General features: G+C 36.3%; 1 protein-coding gene across 5 annotated transcripts in view; it reads left to right on the top strand.

The window, feature by feature from the left end:
• The window catches only part of LOC122518538 (nuclear factor 1 X-type), a 59,488-nt gene that overhangs the window by 31,512 nt on the left and 14,360 nt on the right, over positions 1–13,616 (top strand). For all 5 annotated transcript variants that reach the window (XM_043637520.1, XM_043637524.1, XM_043637523.1 and 2 more), the window contains 4 exons: positions 5,719–5,772; positions 6,249–6,347; positions 10,834–10,974; positions 13,071–13,214. In XM_043637520.1, the coding sequence (XP_043493455.1) occupies positions 5,719–5,772; positions 6,249–6,347; positions 10,834–10,974; positions 13,071–13,214 (438 nt within the window). The remainder of the gene's footprint in view (positions 1–5,718; positions 5,773–6,248; positions 6,348–10,833; positions 10,975–13,070; positions 13,215–13,616) is intronic.

Here is a 13,616-nt window from a genome sequence, read left to right as displayed (position 1 = left end):
GGATCGATAAAATATCGCATCGAACGAACAAAGACTCGTGAAAATAATCAAATATAATAAAGAATAATTTTCCATCGAGCGCGCGTCTTACACGCGATCTACGTAAATTAGAAAGGAAAGTTATATCGCTAAACTGTGTTGGACGTTCGATTTCGGTTTTCCATGCCAAAGCAGCGCTTATTCTTCTCCTCTTCGGTTACGTTCATTCACTCTTCCATCCATCCCTCCGTTCAAAGTGTCGTCGGTTTTACTCGCTACGCTACTCCACTCGGCTTCGATTCAAAGTTTCTTGGAACGTCTTGCCAATTTCACAGGTCCCCCATATGATGACATGGCACACAGTGGCGGCTGAGGCCACATGGCGTGCGCGTTCTCGCTCAGCCTGACAATCGGAGAAACGAAGAAAGAGAGAAAAAGAGAGAGAGAGAGAGAGACCTAACACACACGTGCACAACGACACCTATACATAAGCACACACCGACAACAACTCGCGCGCAAGCGCACTTACTCACGCAACCGAGCACGCATGAACTGACGCACGTGCCGATCATCACTTTCCTTCCTTCCTTCCTTCCTTCCTTCCTTCATTCTTCACTTTTGTTTACGACGGAGAAACCACGCGTCGAATTTGCTATCCAAATTTGTCCTTAACGGTTTCCAAATCATTCACGAGCTTTCGTTTCGAATATATTCATCATTTGGCTACGTTCGATCCAATATCGTCAATTACATTTGCATTTTTTACGATAAATTGTAATCGATTATTGTTATAATTATTAACAACATCTTAGAAAATAATTATCAACAATGGGTTAATAGTTTCTTTTGAATTAATACTTTTTCTAAACGCGTTTGAGAACAAATAATGAGAGCGAATTTTTACGATGCGCGCGCACACCGATACGAAATTAATAGGATGAAGTTAGCTTCGGTATTAACGATGCGCGCGCATAGCGATATGAAAGTAACGGTACGAAGTTAGTCGATATATCTCCCTTACATTTAGCGTGGACTGTTATCTATATTCTGATATTTTTATATACGCGACACGTGTTTTTATATCGATACAAATACAAATTATTGATGTATGTAATAATTAAATATAACCTCAAAATAATTTAAGGTTATTTAATGATTACATACAGTGGTGATTGATATTAAATAACTGTGAATATCTTCAAAGTTTGAAAGCGCATAAAGCGAGATAAAGCGAGAAAGAGAGAGAAAGATAGAAAGAGTTTATAGAGTATGAGAAGTTGTAAGAGATAGAAAGATTCTTCAAACGGGTGCCAGAAGATCAGGCAGGGTCGAGCGACGATCCTAAACTTTCCCTCTCAACAACGTTCCCTCGCATTCATTGAACTCATCGGCGCGCTTGGAAAGGCACAATTTTCTTACGACTCCTGGCAGACTTGCCGCTACTCGAATTCTGACAACCAAAGGAACGCGTTGTTACTATGCAATAGTAAAGTAGAGTAGAATATAGCCAAACGAGATACCGAGTAACCAAATCGAATAACCAATCTACCTACCTGTTTACCTACCTACCTATGAACCAAACAACCAACCGACCAAACAACCAGCCAACCAGTCGGAAAGCCAGCCAACCACCTAGTCGGCCAGCTCGTAGGTAGCCACTGACCGATAGAAAGATAGTCGACTTACATACTTCCTACTATCATCTTCCTACGGCTTGGCAACCACAATTCTAATGTTTACAAATCGTCCCAAGAAAAATATTGGCGAGGCCTATCGACACTTTCGGATGAAAGATTCCCTCGGAGAAAATCAAATTCTTATTATCTTGGCAACGATCTTATTAAATCTGTACGACGATACTCTTCTCGGTTATATTCTTCGATCTTTCGCTTTATCTTTTTATTTTTTTATTTTCTTTAGGAGAAAAGGAGGGGGAGGTTCGTCGTTAATTTGTTTATATTTGTTTTTTTAGGATTAATAATTAAAGATATCGTTTAATTTATCGTAATAGGAGGATTTGGTTTTAAAAGATTTGTTTTCTTTTCTCTTTTTAAATTGTACGCTCGTGTATTACTCGTTTAAAGCGTCTCGTTTAATTTCTTCGCGGATAGAATTTTTTTTATTTTGTGTCTATTATAGAATCAAAAGAATCGTTTGATTTTCTGATGCAACACCCGCCGCCTAATTATAATGAGAACCGTATGATAATAGTTAGTAGCGACTTTCTATAATAATAGAGTCTATTAGGTCAGTTCAGACTAAACGAATATGAATGTCTACTTTTAGATTAGTTCGTCAGCCATTTCTCTCTCACTCTCACTCTCTCTCTCCTCCTTTTTCCTCTCATTTTATTTCCTTCCCTTTGCATCTGTCTCCTTCTCTGAACGGTTACGTAGAAATGATCAGACGGAAGGGTCAGAAGTAGTAAAGTTTTAGACTAGCCGGACTCCGTTTTCTTGGCACCAGCTAAGTTTATATTATTGTACCACCGTGTATATTTACAGAGGGTCAGGAATTTTTATGATGTTGATCGTACACCAGACTCTCTCTTTCTCTCTCTATCTCTATTTCTCTTTCTTTTTTACTACTTAAAAATTAGATAAATTTTGCCATTTAACGAATATGATGAAAATTACAAATTAAATAGTTGGCAAAGAAAAAGATGATCGTACAAGTTGTATCGTTTAACTAGCAACCTAGCTAGCTATCTAAGAAATAGCTGAAAGTTATGAAAGTAATCTAGGTGCTTTTCCTCATTTTGTTTTTCGAAAATGGCCAAGTGTAACAGCTCGTCGACGAAGGAAGATTGCAATGATGGCGATGTTGGTGTGTTGGTTAAAGTTGCGGCGGTGCTAGTGGGGGTAATGCTATCGCGAAAATGCGATGTTCGAGAAACGTGTGTTCGGGGCACCTGTCCTCTCTCACACTTTCATAAGAAACGATGATACTTACGCAACGGGTTAGGCGATATTTAGCTCTTAGGGCAAATACGCGGCAACCTCTCTCTATTTCTCTCTTTCTCTCTTTCCGTATCTTTTTTTAAACATCAAACATCCCACCATTTTGTATAATTAATATCGTATAATAAAAAAAAAATCTATACAATTGTTTCTCACGTACGATCGATGAATTTGCGATTAAACGCGCGTATCGTAAATAAAAAAAATATAATTATAATAATAGTAAGTTTGGAGTTAAATAAATTCAATCGATATCGATCTCTCGTTACTCGAGAATCAATCGAAAAAATAAAGCCACGTCGTTTTCACGTGCGTCTCGATACAACACTCGATTGTATCATTTGAAGTATCTTTTCTCTTTGCCAAGTTCGACGTTCGAATCTCTACTACTCGGTTCCGAGTTCGGAGTATTGAGTTTCCCTCGAATTTACGACGAGTGCCAGACGTTTCGTCGACGAACGATCCGAGTACGTACTTTCTCTTTTTTTCTCTTCTTATTTTATTTTTTTTTTATATTTTTTACTTCTATACTTACGCATACGTAATATTATAATACTCGCATCAATCGTAGCATCGATGTTAACGCGATATCCAATTAAATTTACGATTCCAATCGGTACCTTTAAACAAAACCAAAAACAAATCAAATAGCGCAAAACGTAGTTTTATATTGAAAAATGATGAATTTATACGATTTGTTGGGTGGACATATAAATGAAATATTGTCGTTGGGTTTAGTTGTTTGAAAATATGTGCGTGCAATCGTCTCTCTTCTTCAACGAGCATGTGACCGTGCGTGCCGATGTGTGCTCGCTCTATAAATAAATAGTCGACGGACATCTTGTAGCGGGGCTCATCGTGCTTCGCTTCTACACGTTGATTTTCTTTCTCGATTCGACCTAACACCGCGAGAATACCTGAAAAAATCAAATCTCATTCGATTATCCTTTTATTTATTTCAAACAAATTCAATGTTTTCTAATTTTTACTTTCATTTCGTTTCCCATGTGGAAATATATTTTATTGAATTATATTTTTTGTGATAATTTCATATATGAATAATATTAAATTAATTTAATAATATTTTAAATAATATTAAAATTAAAATTCGTTCATCTCTTTCTGTTTCTCTCTCTCTTTCTATTTTGTAAAGGTTTCTTCATTTTATTTTTAATTAATTAATTCTCGAACCAATATAGAATTTGTAAGAATCCGTAAGATTAGTTTGGTGTGTATAATATGCTGAAATTGAACGATATCCAAAAATAATAATGTTGTGCAAGTTGATCAATGCTTTCTCTCTCTCTCTCTCTTTCTCTCTCTCTTTCTTTCATGACAAAAAGTAGAAATCTTACATATAAAACTTAACTAAATACATTAAACATAGAAACGAAAATGTATATTTGGTATTTTATTTTTAGTATTAACCTGACAAGATAATAAATATTACGAACGTCCAAATATATTTTTATCTTTCAACGAAAATTCAAGATTCCTCATTTTCGATATTTTCGAATAAGTCAAAATCGTGTAAAACATTTTAAATGATCCACTCGGTATTAGTACTACAATTCCTTTTCTTTTCTTTTCTTTTCTTATGTATTCGTATCGTGAAAAAAAGTTAGAAACGATCGGTATAAAACGAAATTTTCTTTAAGCGCACTCGTGCCAAAATTTTACAAATGTTAAACGTTAAAAACGTCGTTTGTTACCAATTCAAAGCGCATAACAAATAATCAGCTGTTATTTATTTCAACGTTACTCACGCGTTACTCATCTCGATTTCAAATTCTCTTAGCAAGGACTATCGTAATTAAACGCACGAAAAGAACAAAAATACGATCAAATCTTTCCTCATTTTTAATGAAGATTAATTTTCTCGAATTAATTAAAACAATAAATGTTACAGCGATCTCGCATTTATGGATCATTCATCGATTATCAGTTTGCAAAGAGAAGAATAAACTAGCGTAATGGTATCTATTATTATTCCAAGATGAAATGCGTCAGGGTTGCACTTAGCGTAACATCTTACAACCTACGTGCAATCGCAACAACGAACAACGTTTACGCGAGATTTTGCAATTGCATTCCGTTGATGCTTCTTTCTACCGAACATTTATTTTTTCAACGAAATAAATATTATTTACCCCTTCGACGTACAATGACGAGTCTGACTCGTCGTTCATTTCATGGGTCCCTGTAGGACTCGAACGAGTCTGACTCGTCGAACGCTCAAATTAAATTCATTATTAATTATTTACGAATATCAACGAATCGTGATTTGAATTTGGTTGAATTAGTACGTCAACGAGATTAAGAATCGATAAAACTATCGCAAGATCTATGCGCAAAAAGCAGAAAAACGCGCGCTAGTATTATCGTCACCCTCGAAAACTCGAACACGCACGCGTTCCGGGCTGCTCCCGTGTATTTCGGTGGTATGTTGCGTAATGAGATTTGCGTAAGGCGCAACGATATAAAACATTCGTGCGACGGTGTTAAAGTCGTTGACGATGAGCAACGTATTAGAATCTCGGTTATACGAGCTTCTTAACGAACAAACAAACAAACAAAGGAAAAATTACGAATAGGAATACGTACGAGTATGGAAAAAGAAAAAGAAAAGAATAAAGAAACACAAAAGATAATAGAAATAAATCAAAATGAAAATAAAAAAACGATACGAACGAGGAACAAAACGAATCGACAAATTCAAAATGAATTACCTTTATCGAAACACGTTGCAATATTGTTCTCTTTTTCTTATTATTTACAGAGGTCCTAAATGGCATCTGCAATGCGAGCAAAGAAGAGGAGAGGCGGCGAAAAGGTATAAAACGTGACAATTAATATTTATATAATATTATTATTATTATCACATTTTTTTATTATCATCATTATCATCTTCTTCTTCTACTTCTTCTTCTACTTCTACTTCTACTTCTTCTTCTTCTTCTTCTTCTTTTTTTTCTTCTTCTAATTCATTTATTTTTATTCTACGTAATTCATTTTTGTTCTCTTTTTATTTATTACTTTTTTTTTTCTTCTTTTTGTACTAGTCAAAAAAAAAAAACATCTCCCCCAAAAATCATATTCCCACGATTCCCCGTTTTTGATTAATCCGTGTTCGCATTGCGTATAATAAAGCGAGCAAAGCAACTGACCGTTTTGTAACGAAAATCCAACCCCGCTCCCCTTAAAATCCTCCTCCCCTCCCTCTCCCGCCCTCCCAGACAAAAAAAAAACAAGAGTGCACCTCGATAAGAATTACATAACGAAACATCGCCGACTGGGTTCTGTTCCCAGGTGCAGGATACCACGAACTTTATAACGGTGTCGTGTGCAATGACACGATCCTCGCGACAGGTGTCTTCAGCTCGAAGGAGCTCTGGATGCTTTCAAAAGGTACGACGAAATCTTGCTGCTTTTTTTTTGTTTTTTTTTCCTTTATTTTTATTTTCTTTTTCTTATTTTATTTTTCTTTATGTCTCTCTCTCTCTTTTATCGTTATTTACTTTCTTTTTTTTTCTCTTCTTAAAAATCTCTCTTCTTCTTTATCTTCTTCTTCTATTTATTTATTATTATTATTATTGGTGTTGTTGTTATTATTATTATTATTATTATTATTATTATTATTATTAAGTTACATCGACGTAATGAATGCGAGAGAGAAAGAGAATGAATAAAAAAGCGTGAAAATCGTGAAAAGAAAAAAAATGCGGCAATTACCGCAACGGAGAGATAATTTTTGGTAACCTTTGATAAATCAAATGGAATGGTCATGAAGAAAATAAAAATAGGTAGAAAGAAGAGAAAAAATAAAAGGTTAAAGATAGAAAGGGGGTAATATGGTGTTCAGTGAGCGTTGTAAAAGACCGTACCGTAGCCGGACGAGTGCATTTACGTACGGGGCCGCTCGCAGTTTCTACTTTCGCAATTTACTGCAAATTTTCCTGCTTCGTCCTCGTAAAAAAAGAAAAAAAGACAAATAAAAGTTCCCGGGGAAATGCAAAAGGACAAAATTATATATTATAATAATATATAAAATATTATTATAATAAATAAAAAGAAAGATACTTTTTGTTCGACCATCCTTCATTTCGTTAGACAACGACAATTTTTATCCCTTGTCTTTCTCGACATATACAAAACAAAATTTTAATTATACAAGTATTCTTTGAATTTTTATTCACTTTATATATTTCTTTTCTTCGATTAATCGATGTTCTAGAAATTTGTATAATTGTAACATTTATATACAAATTTCATACTCGAACAAAATTAAATACAAGCAACCATCGTCGACATTATCGTCGAATATTTCATCTCCGAAGTAATACAAAATTTATCCAAAATTTATTTAAAAAAGTATAAAATTGGGTATACGCGTGTATAGATATAACGTGTATAATAGACACGCGACTAACATCGTCGTTAAATAGAATAATAGGCCAGGAGAACGCGTATCGTGAAACCGAAACTGTGCGAGTCTCGAAACACGCTTCGACGAATGCGCGCAGGGAGTAGAGTATACCTATCTCTCTCTTTCTCATACTAGTATCTCACCAACTAGTTTTCTTTCTTTTCCACTACCGTAGCAGCAGATTAGTATGCAACTCGGTGTATTAATAGACAGGGAACAATGCTCAGGGGCTCGGAGCTTGCTGAGAGCTTCGGACTCTCTCTCTCTCTCTCTCTCTCACTCGTTGGTTCTATTTCTCTTTCCTTCCCTCTCGTTTCCGCGAACAACCCCTTTCCTCCCCACCCTCCCGAAGTTTATTGGAGGCAGGCAGGCAACTCTCACAATCATTGGTGGTGGTGGTGGTGGTGGTGGTTTTTCGCGCCACTGTTAACGGCTCAATTGTGCTTTCCTGAACGGTTTCCGTCTTTCCGCGTTTCTCTTGACGTGGAAATAACTTGTTAGGTGGGAGGGGGTGGGAAGGATGGCAGGGTAGGGGGACACCAACTCTCTCTCTCTCTCTCTCTTTCTTTCTTTTTTTCTTTCTCTTTCTTACCACTCCGAAGAAACCGTGTGACGTGGAAATAACTTGTTTGGTGGGAAACACCAACTCTCTCTCTCTCTCTCTTTTTCTCTCTCTTTCTCTCTCATTCTCTCTCTCTCTCTCTATCTATCTCTTTCTCTTTCTCTTTTTTAACCACTCGTAAAGAAACTCTGGCAAAACTAGAGAAGTGGCTAACAATACGAGAAGAAGAAGATGGAAGAAAGATTAGAAGAAAGAAGTTCTTCTCTTCGAATTTCGTTTAAACGATTTCTTTTTTTTCTTTTTCTTTTTTTTTTTGTTGACAAGAATAATCTGAAAAGTTGATTTATAAAACTATTGCAAATTCATTTCACACACACACACACACACACTATTTCTCTCTCTCTCTGTCTCTTTCTCTTTCTTTCTTTCCGTCTGTCTTTCTTTCTTTCTCGATTTTTCCTATTTGTCTATTTAAAAGAAAAAAAACCAAACTAAAATCATAAAAATCTATCGAACCGATAGGGGAATACGTTTTATCTCTTTTCAACGTTTTGGCGTCTGGCCGAATTTTATGTTGGGATTCGGGAAGATTTCTTCGCGGCTTTCGTTTCAATCGTATTAACCTTAGAAACAATTGGTATAACGCGCGAAACGTATTGCGAAAAATATTCGTAAAACCAATTTATTCGAGCAATCCGAGGTTACGTTGCGTAATATAATATTTTATTTAATGTTAGATTTATCGGACACCGGTCAAAATGACCGGTAGGGCAATTTCGATTGAAAATTCCTACCGCATTGTTAACATTTTCTTTTCGTAATGATCAGTTTTATGAACTTTATATTATTTTATATAATATATTCATAATAGGGGGATGAAAATAAAAACGATACGAGTAAAAGATGGGGAATCAAGCTGACGCCGACGACGACGCGCGTGCAATCCTGGCCCGTTCTCCATTTTCCTTTTTTTTCTATTTTTCTTCTTCTTTTTTTTCCTCTTTTTTATTCTCACAATGCACATACTCCCACGGCAGACTCTCTCTCTCTCTCTCTCCCTTTTTTTGGTCGTCGTAGGTCTAGCAACTGTAGGCCCGCGGGGAGTACTATTTTCTAGGAACTTTTTTTTTTTCTAACTCCCCAATGTTCGACTCTGTTTCCCCTAGTGGTGTGCGAGAGCCCCAACATGGTTTGCAACCATCGCCATCAACACCACCACCACCGCCACCACCATCAACATCAACACCACCACATCACTACCAGAACCAGAACCAGAACCATCACGACCATATATGCACTTTTTTTTCCCGAACACGAGTGAACTCCTCTTCCAGGAGATGGGGGGTGGGGGGTGGATAGTGTTAGGGTGAAGAGTAGTAAAAACAAAAAAACAAAAAACAAAAAGAAAGAGAGAGAGAGAGAGAGTGGGGGAAACAAAAATGGGGAGGGGGCTGGGGAGTTGGGGGGAGTTTGGGGGAGGTGGTGCAATTTTTGTCACGCGTAATCGTCCGGGCGAAAAAAAAGGGGAGAGAAAAAGAAGAAAAAAAAGAAAAAAAGGGCGTAGGATTAATATTCTCGATGGCATTGTGCGAAAACCTGGAGAACATTTTTTTCCTTTTTTTTTCCGAGCGATGGAGAACCTCGATCGACCTCACCCCCCTCCTCGCCCTCAACCCTTCCACCAACCCACCTCTCTTTCTCTATTCACGTGATATGGTCCAGGCTTTGTAACTTCCGTAGGAAGTTCGCAATTCGAGGACAAAAGAACGCGTTCGTTCGGTTTTTTATTTTTTTCTTTCCTCTCCCCCCCCCTAGCCCCCTTCGCTATCCGAAACCGTGGAAGGAATAGTAAAAAAAAAATTTCTTTCCAAAAATCAACTTACACTATTTTCAAAATAAACAGTCCACATATATATATAATAAAAATAAAAGAAAAGAAGTAAGGGGGGGGTGGAATATATTGAAATGGTTAAGAAACGGCACCTGTTTCCCCTCGATGGATTCGCGTCAGCGCCCATTTGCTGTTACTGCGACTACTCGCTGGAAATGAGAGAGAAAGAGAGAGAGAGAGAGAGAAAGAGAGAAAGAGAGAAAGAAAGAGAAAGAGAGAGAACGTAGCGAATAAATATCCGTTGGCCCTCTTCGAATATAAGCTTCGCACCATTCGAGAAGCTTCCTCTCCGTCCTCGTCATCTTATAATTAGATACTCCCGTGGGATGTTCTCTTGATAAACCTTTATATAGAAACTCGCCTAATCTTTAATCTCGATTCGCAATCATTTTTTTCTATTGTCTGCCTATTTTTTTATTTTTTATACCGAATTATTTTTCTTCCCTATAATAATAATAATAATAATAATAATAATAATAATAATAATAATAATAATAATAATAATAATAATAATTAAATTAATATAATAATATATAATTAATAATTTAAAATATTAACATATGTGTGTGTGTGTGTGTGCGAGTTTTCACGTTCATTGATTAACCGTTTAATAATTAGACTCCCCACGTCTGATCATTTTGACGAAATTTTTACGTAGGACTCGTTCCAATTTACTCTCATATTTTTTTGTTTTTCTTTATTTTTTAAATCAATCTATTAGCTTCGACATTTGTCATGAAAATACGTTTGAAAGATTTTAATTATAATACATTTTATCTAGTTGTACGTATTATTATAAGTAATTATACGGGTCTAGCGTCGTTCGAATGATTCGCGTGGATTAATGATGTTGAACTTAATCCGTTGAGGGGTGGGGAAAATAACGATATTGTTATGATAAAATGGGTTGGGTAGGATGAATACACCCTATACCTTCGGAAACTCGACGTACGCGATGACGTAGGTGGTGGTAAGCATCGAGGATCCGTAACCGCTGATGTGTGTCTGGTTTCAGCGTCCATACTGCATGACCTCAGCGACATGCAGCCTCAAATAAACGCGATCAAAATAGAGCACCCGCCGTACTACTGCAGCAGCTACACCCCTCCATCCGCAGCCACGGCCGCGGATCATGCTCAACCTGCGGCCAGCTTCAGTAAGTTTTTTTATATTACTTTTCTTTTTTTTTGTATATACCTATACCTAATATATTATAATAATAATTACAAGTAACCATTAAACGCGTATTAGGTCTACCGGAATGTTCCGCGTGTTAGATAATTTTGGTATTAAATCGAACGATTAATTATTATATTCGAAATATGTTCATATTTTATGAGATTATTATAATAATATGTTAGTTTATATTTTGGTTTTAATTTGACGTTAAAGTGATACGATGTAACCACGAGGAAACGGAAGTGGTCGATCAGAAATAATTTGGTAACGTGAAATCTCATGTAATATGTAGCTTTTTCATATACGAATATAACTCGGATGTAGCTTGTAGTACACCCTGCAACTTCTCTTTCTCTCTCTCTCTCTCTCTCTCTCTTTAGAGTTTAAAAGCAAGTTATGCGACGGAGAAATTATGCGAGTGCAGAGATGGCCTAGATATTTCGAAGGTCCATCTACATCGTAACGAGCAACTCGTGCACTTCTTCTTAACGTTCGAATTTTCTAAGATCAAGAGTTACGAGTTTTCTATTTATAATTAATTCGAGAATAATTTCAATGTATTCTACGACACGTATAATTTCGCGAAAGAAATGAAGAATAGGAAAGAACCAAGAAAAAAGAAAGAAAAAGAACTTTATCAATTTTGTCTTAGGAAAATATTTTATCTACCAAAATCCATGGGAACAAAAAAGAATAAAGAAAGAGATAGATAGATAGATAAATAGATAGATAGGATAGGATATGGTACGGCGCGAGGGGTGCCTAGAATTTGACCCAGTTATAGAAGAAAGTTTTCAACCGGTAAGCTAGCTTTCCTCGCTCTTAACCGAGTCCATTCTCTGATTGCGATCCAAATTTGAATCGTAGGTTTATGCGCGAATACCTTCAACAGAGATAGAAAGAAGAGAAAAGAAAAGAAAAAAGAAATAACGTTGGAATAAAGTAATTTAAAGTTTTTTTTTCTTTTTCTCTTTTCTTTTTTTATTTTATCTTCAACGCGTATTACCGCGGCCCGAAGTTTTTATTCAAACGCGATAACAAAGTACCGATACCAAAAGATAATATTTCCACGATGTATGTTAGTTTGGTGTACAGGGGGTGGGGAGGGAAGGAAAGGGGTGAGATGGTAGAATGGAAAGAGTTGCAAGAGTTACAAGGGGTGAGTCTAGGGGGAGGGGGCGGGGTGTAGAAATGTTGCATACGAAAAGGAGTAGTAGTTGTTGGGTTTTGAAAAAGAGACGAAAAAGAAAAGGAGCTTTTCGAGGGGTAAGGATGGAATGGGTGGGGATTGGGGGGTTTAAAGATAGAGAGAAAATTTACCGTCGAAATAAAATGACCACCTTCTACGAGCTTAAAACATACACGGAGAAAAATTCTAGCAATAAACATATCTGGATCTCGGCCAAGCAAACGGCTATTCTCTTCTCGTGGTTCCCGTTTTATCGTACATATATATATGTGTGTGTGTGTGTGTATGTATATATATGCATATATAATAGGTAAAGCTACTACGTACGTTGTACGTATGCTCATACGTTAGGGGTTGCTTTATGGCCACGAAACTAAACGCTTGATTGACCGCATTGTCGCTGAATTAACACTGCGGGGGCTGGGAGGTGAAGTGGTGGGGGTTGGGCTAGTAGGTGTCGTCAATTTAACACCGCAATAATACTCAAGAGAGTGTGTTATTTAATGACGATAAAAAACCTTTTTTATTTGATCATTTTATTTCTATGATGTATTTAAACTTGTTTTTATTTCGTATCTGGTTGGGGAAGTTTTTTTAAGGGAGGATAGGTTTATAATTGGTTGGTAGATTTGTCGTCCTGGTGGGGATTATTACTGGAATAATGTAAAAATATATTAATCATTGGTCGTAAGGTTGATGACAAAACGTGATGCAACGAAAACACTTGTTATTATATAATATATATATAAAATATGTAATATAAAATATATGTAAAACAAAATAATATATTTTCTTTTGTCAGATTATAATATTTCGATGAAATATAATATTTTTGAACGTACCCTATCATTAATCTTTTTCAATTGTTGATTTTATTTGTGCAGGTCCACCACCGGTACACCAGCTGATTAGAAACGACAAGACTGAAAAAGCCCCAACTGTCTCGGTTTCGAGTGCGGCGACATTTTCGCCAGTTCTCAGGCCAGAGGACGGTCATCGTGGAATGGATTCACCTCATTCGCAGACGGGTACGTGTTCCAACGAACTACGACCAATTGTTTTTTCATATCGAAATAAATTTTCTTTTTTTTTTCCTTTATTTTTCTTCATCATTATTATTAATAATAATAATTAAACATCATAACGAACCTCTCTCTTTGTGCTGCGTATTTTTTAACACAAATACGACGACCGATGATGACTATGACGATTACGCTGACCAATCGTAATAATCCCTCGTATTATAGGTCTTTTACTTTTGGTTTTCTTTTTTTGTTTCTCTTGTTTCTCTTGAAAACGTGTGTGTGTGTGTGTTTGATCCTTCGAGTAATGGAAACTCGCGGGAAATGTAAAATAAGAATATTAAAAAGAAAACAAAACTCTGCCCCCCTCACCCCCGTAAGAAATTTACGTTGATTTTCTTCTATCCG

The sequence above is a fragment of the Polistes fuscatus genome, unplaced genomic scaffold (genome assembly GCF_010416935.1).
Source record: "Polistes fuscatus isolate 324 unplaced genomic scaffold, CU_Pfus_HIC Scaffold25, whole genome shotgun sequence".
Lineage (NCBI taxonomy): Eukaryota > Metazoa > Arthropoda > Insecta > Hymenoptera > Vespidae > Polistes > Polistes fuscatus.
This window is presented reverse-complemented; position numbering and strand designations above follow the sequence as displayed.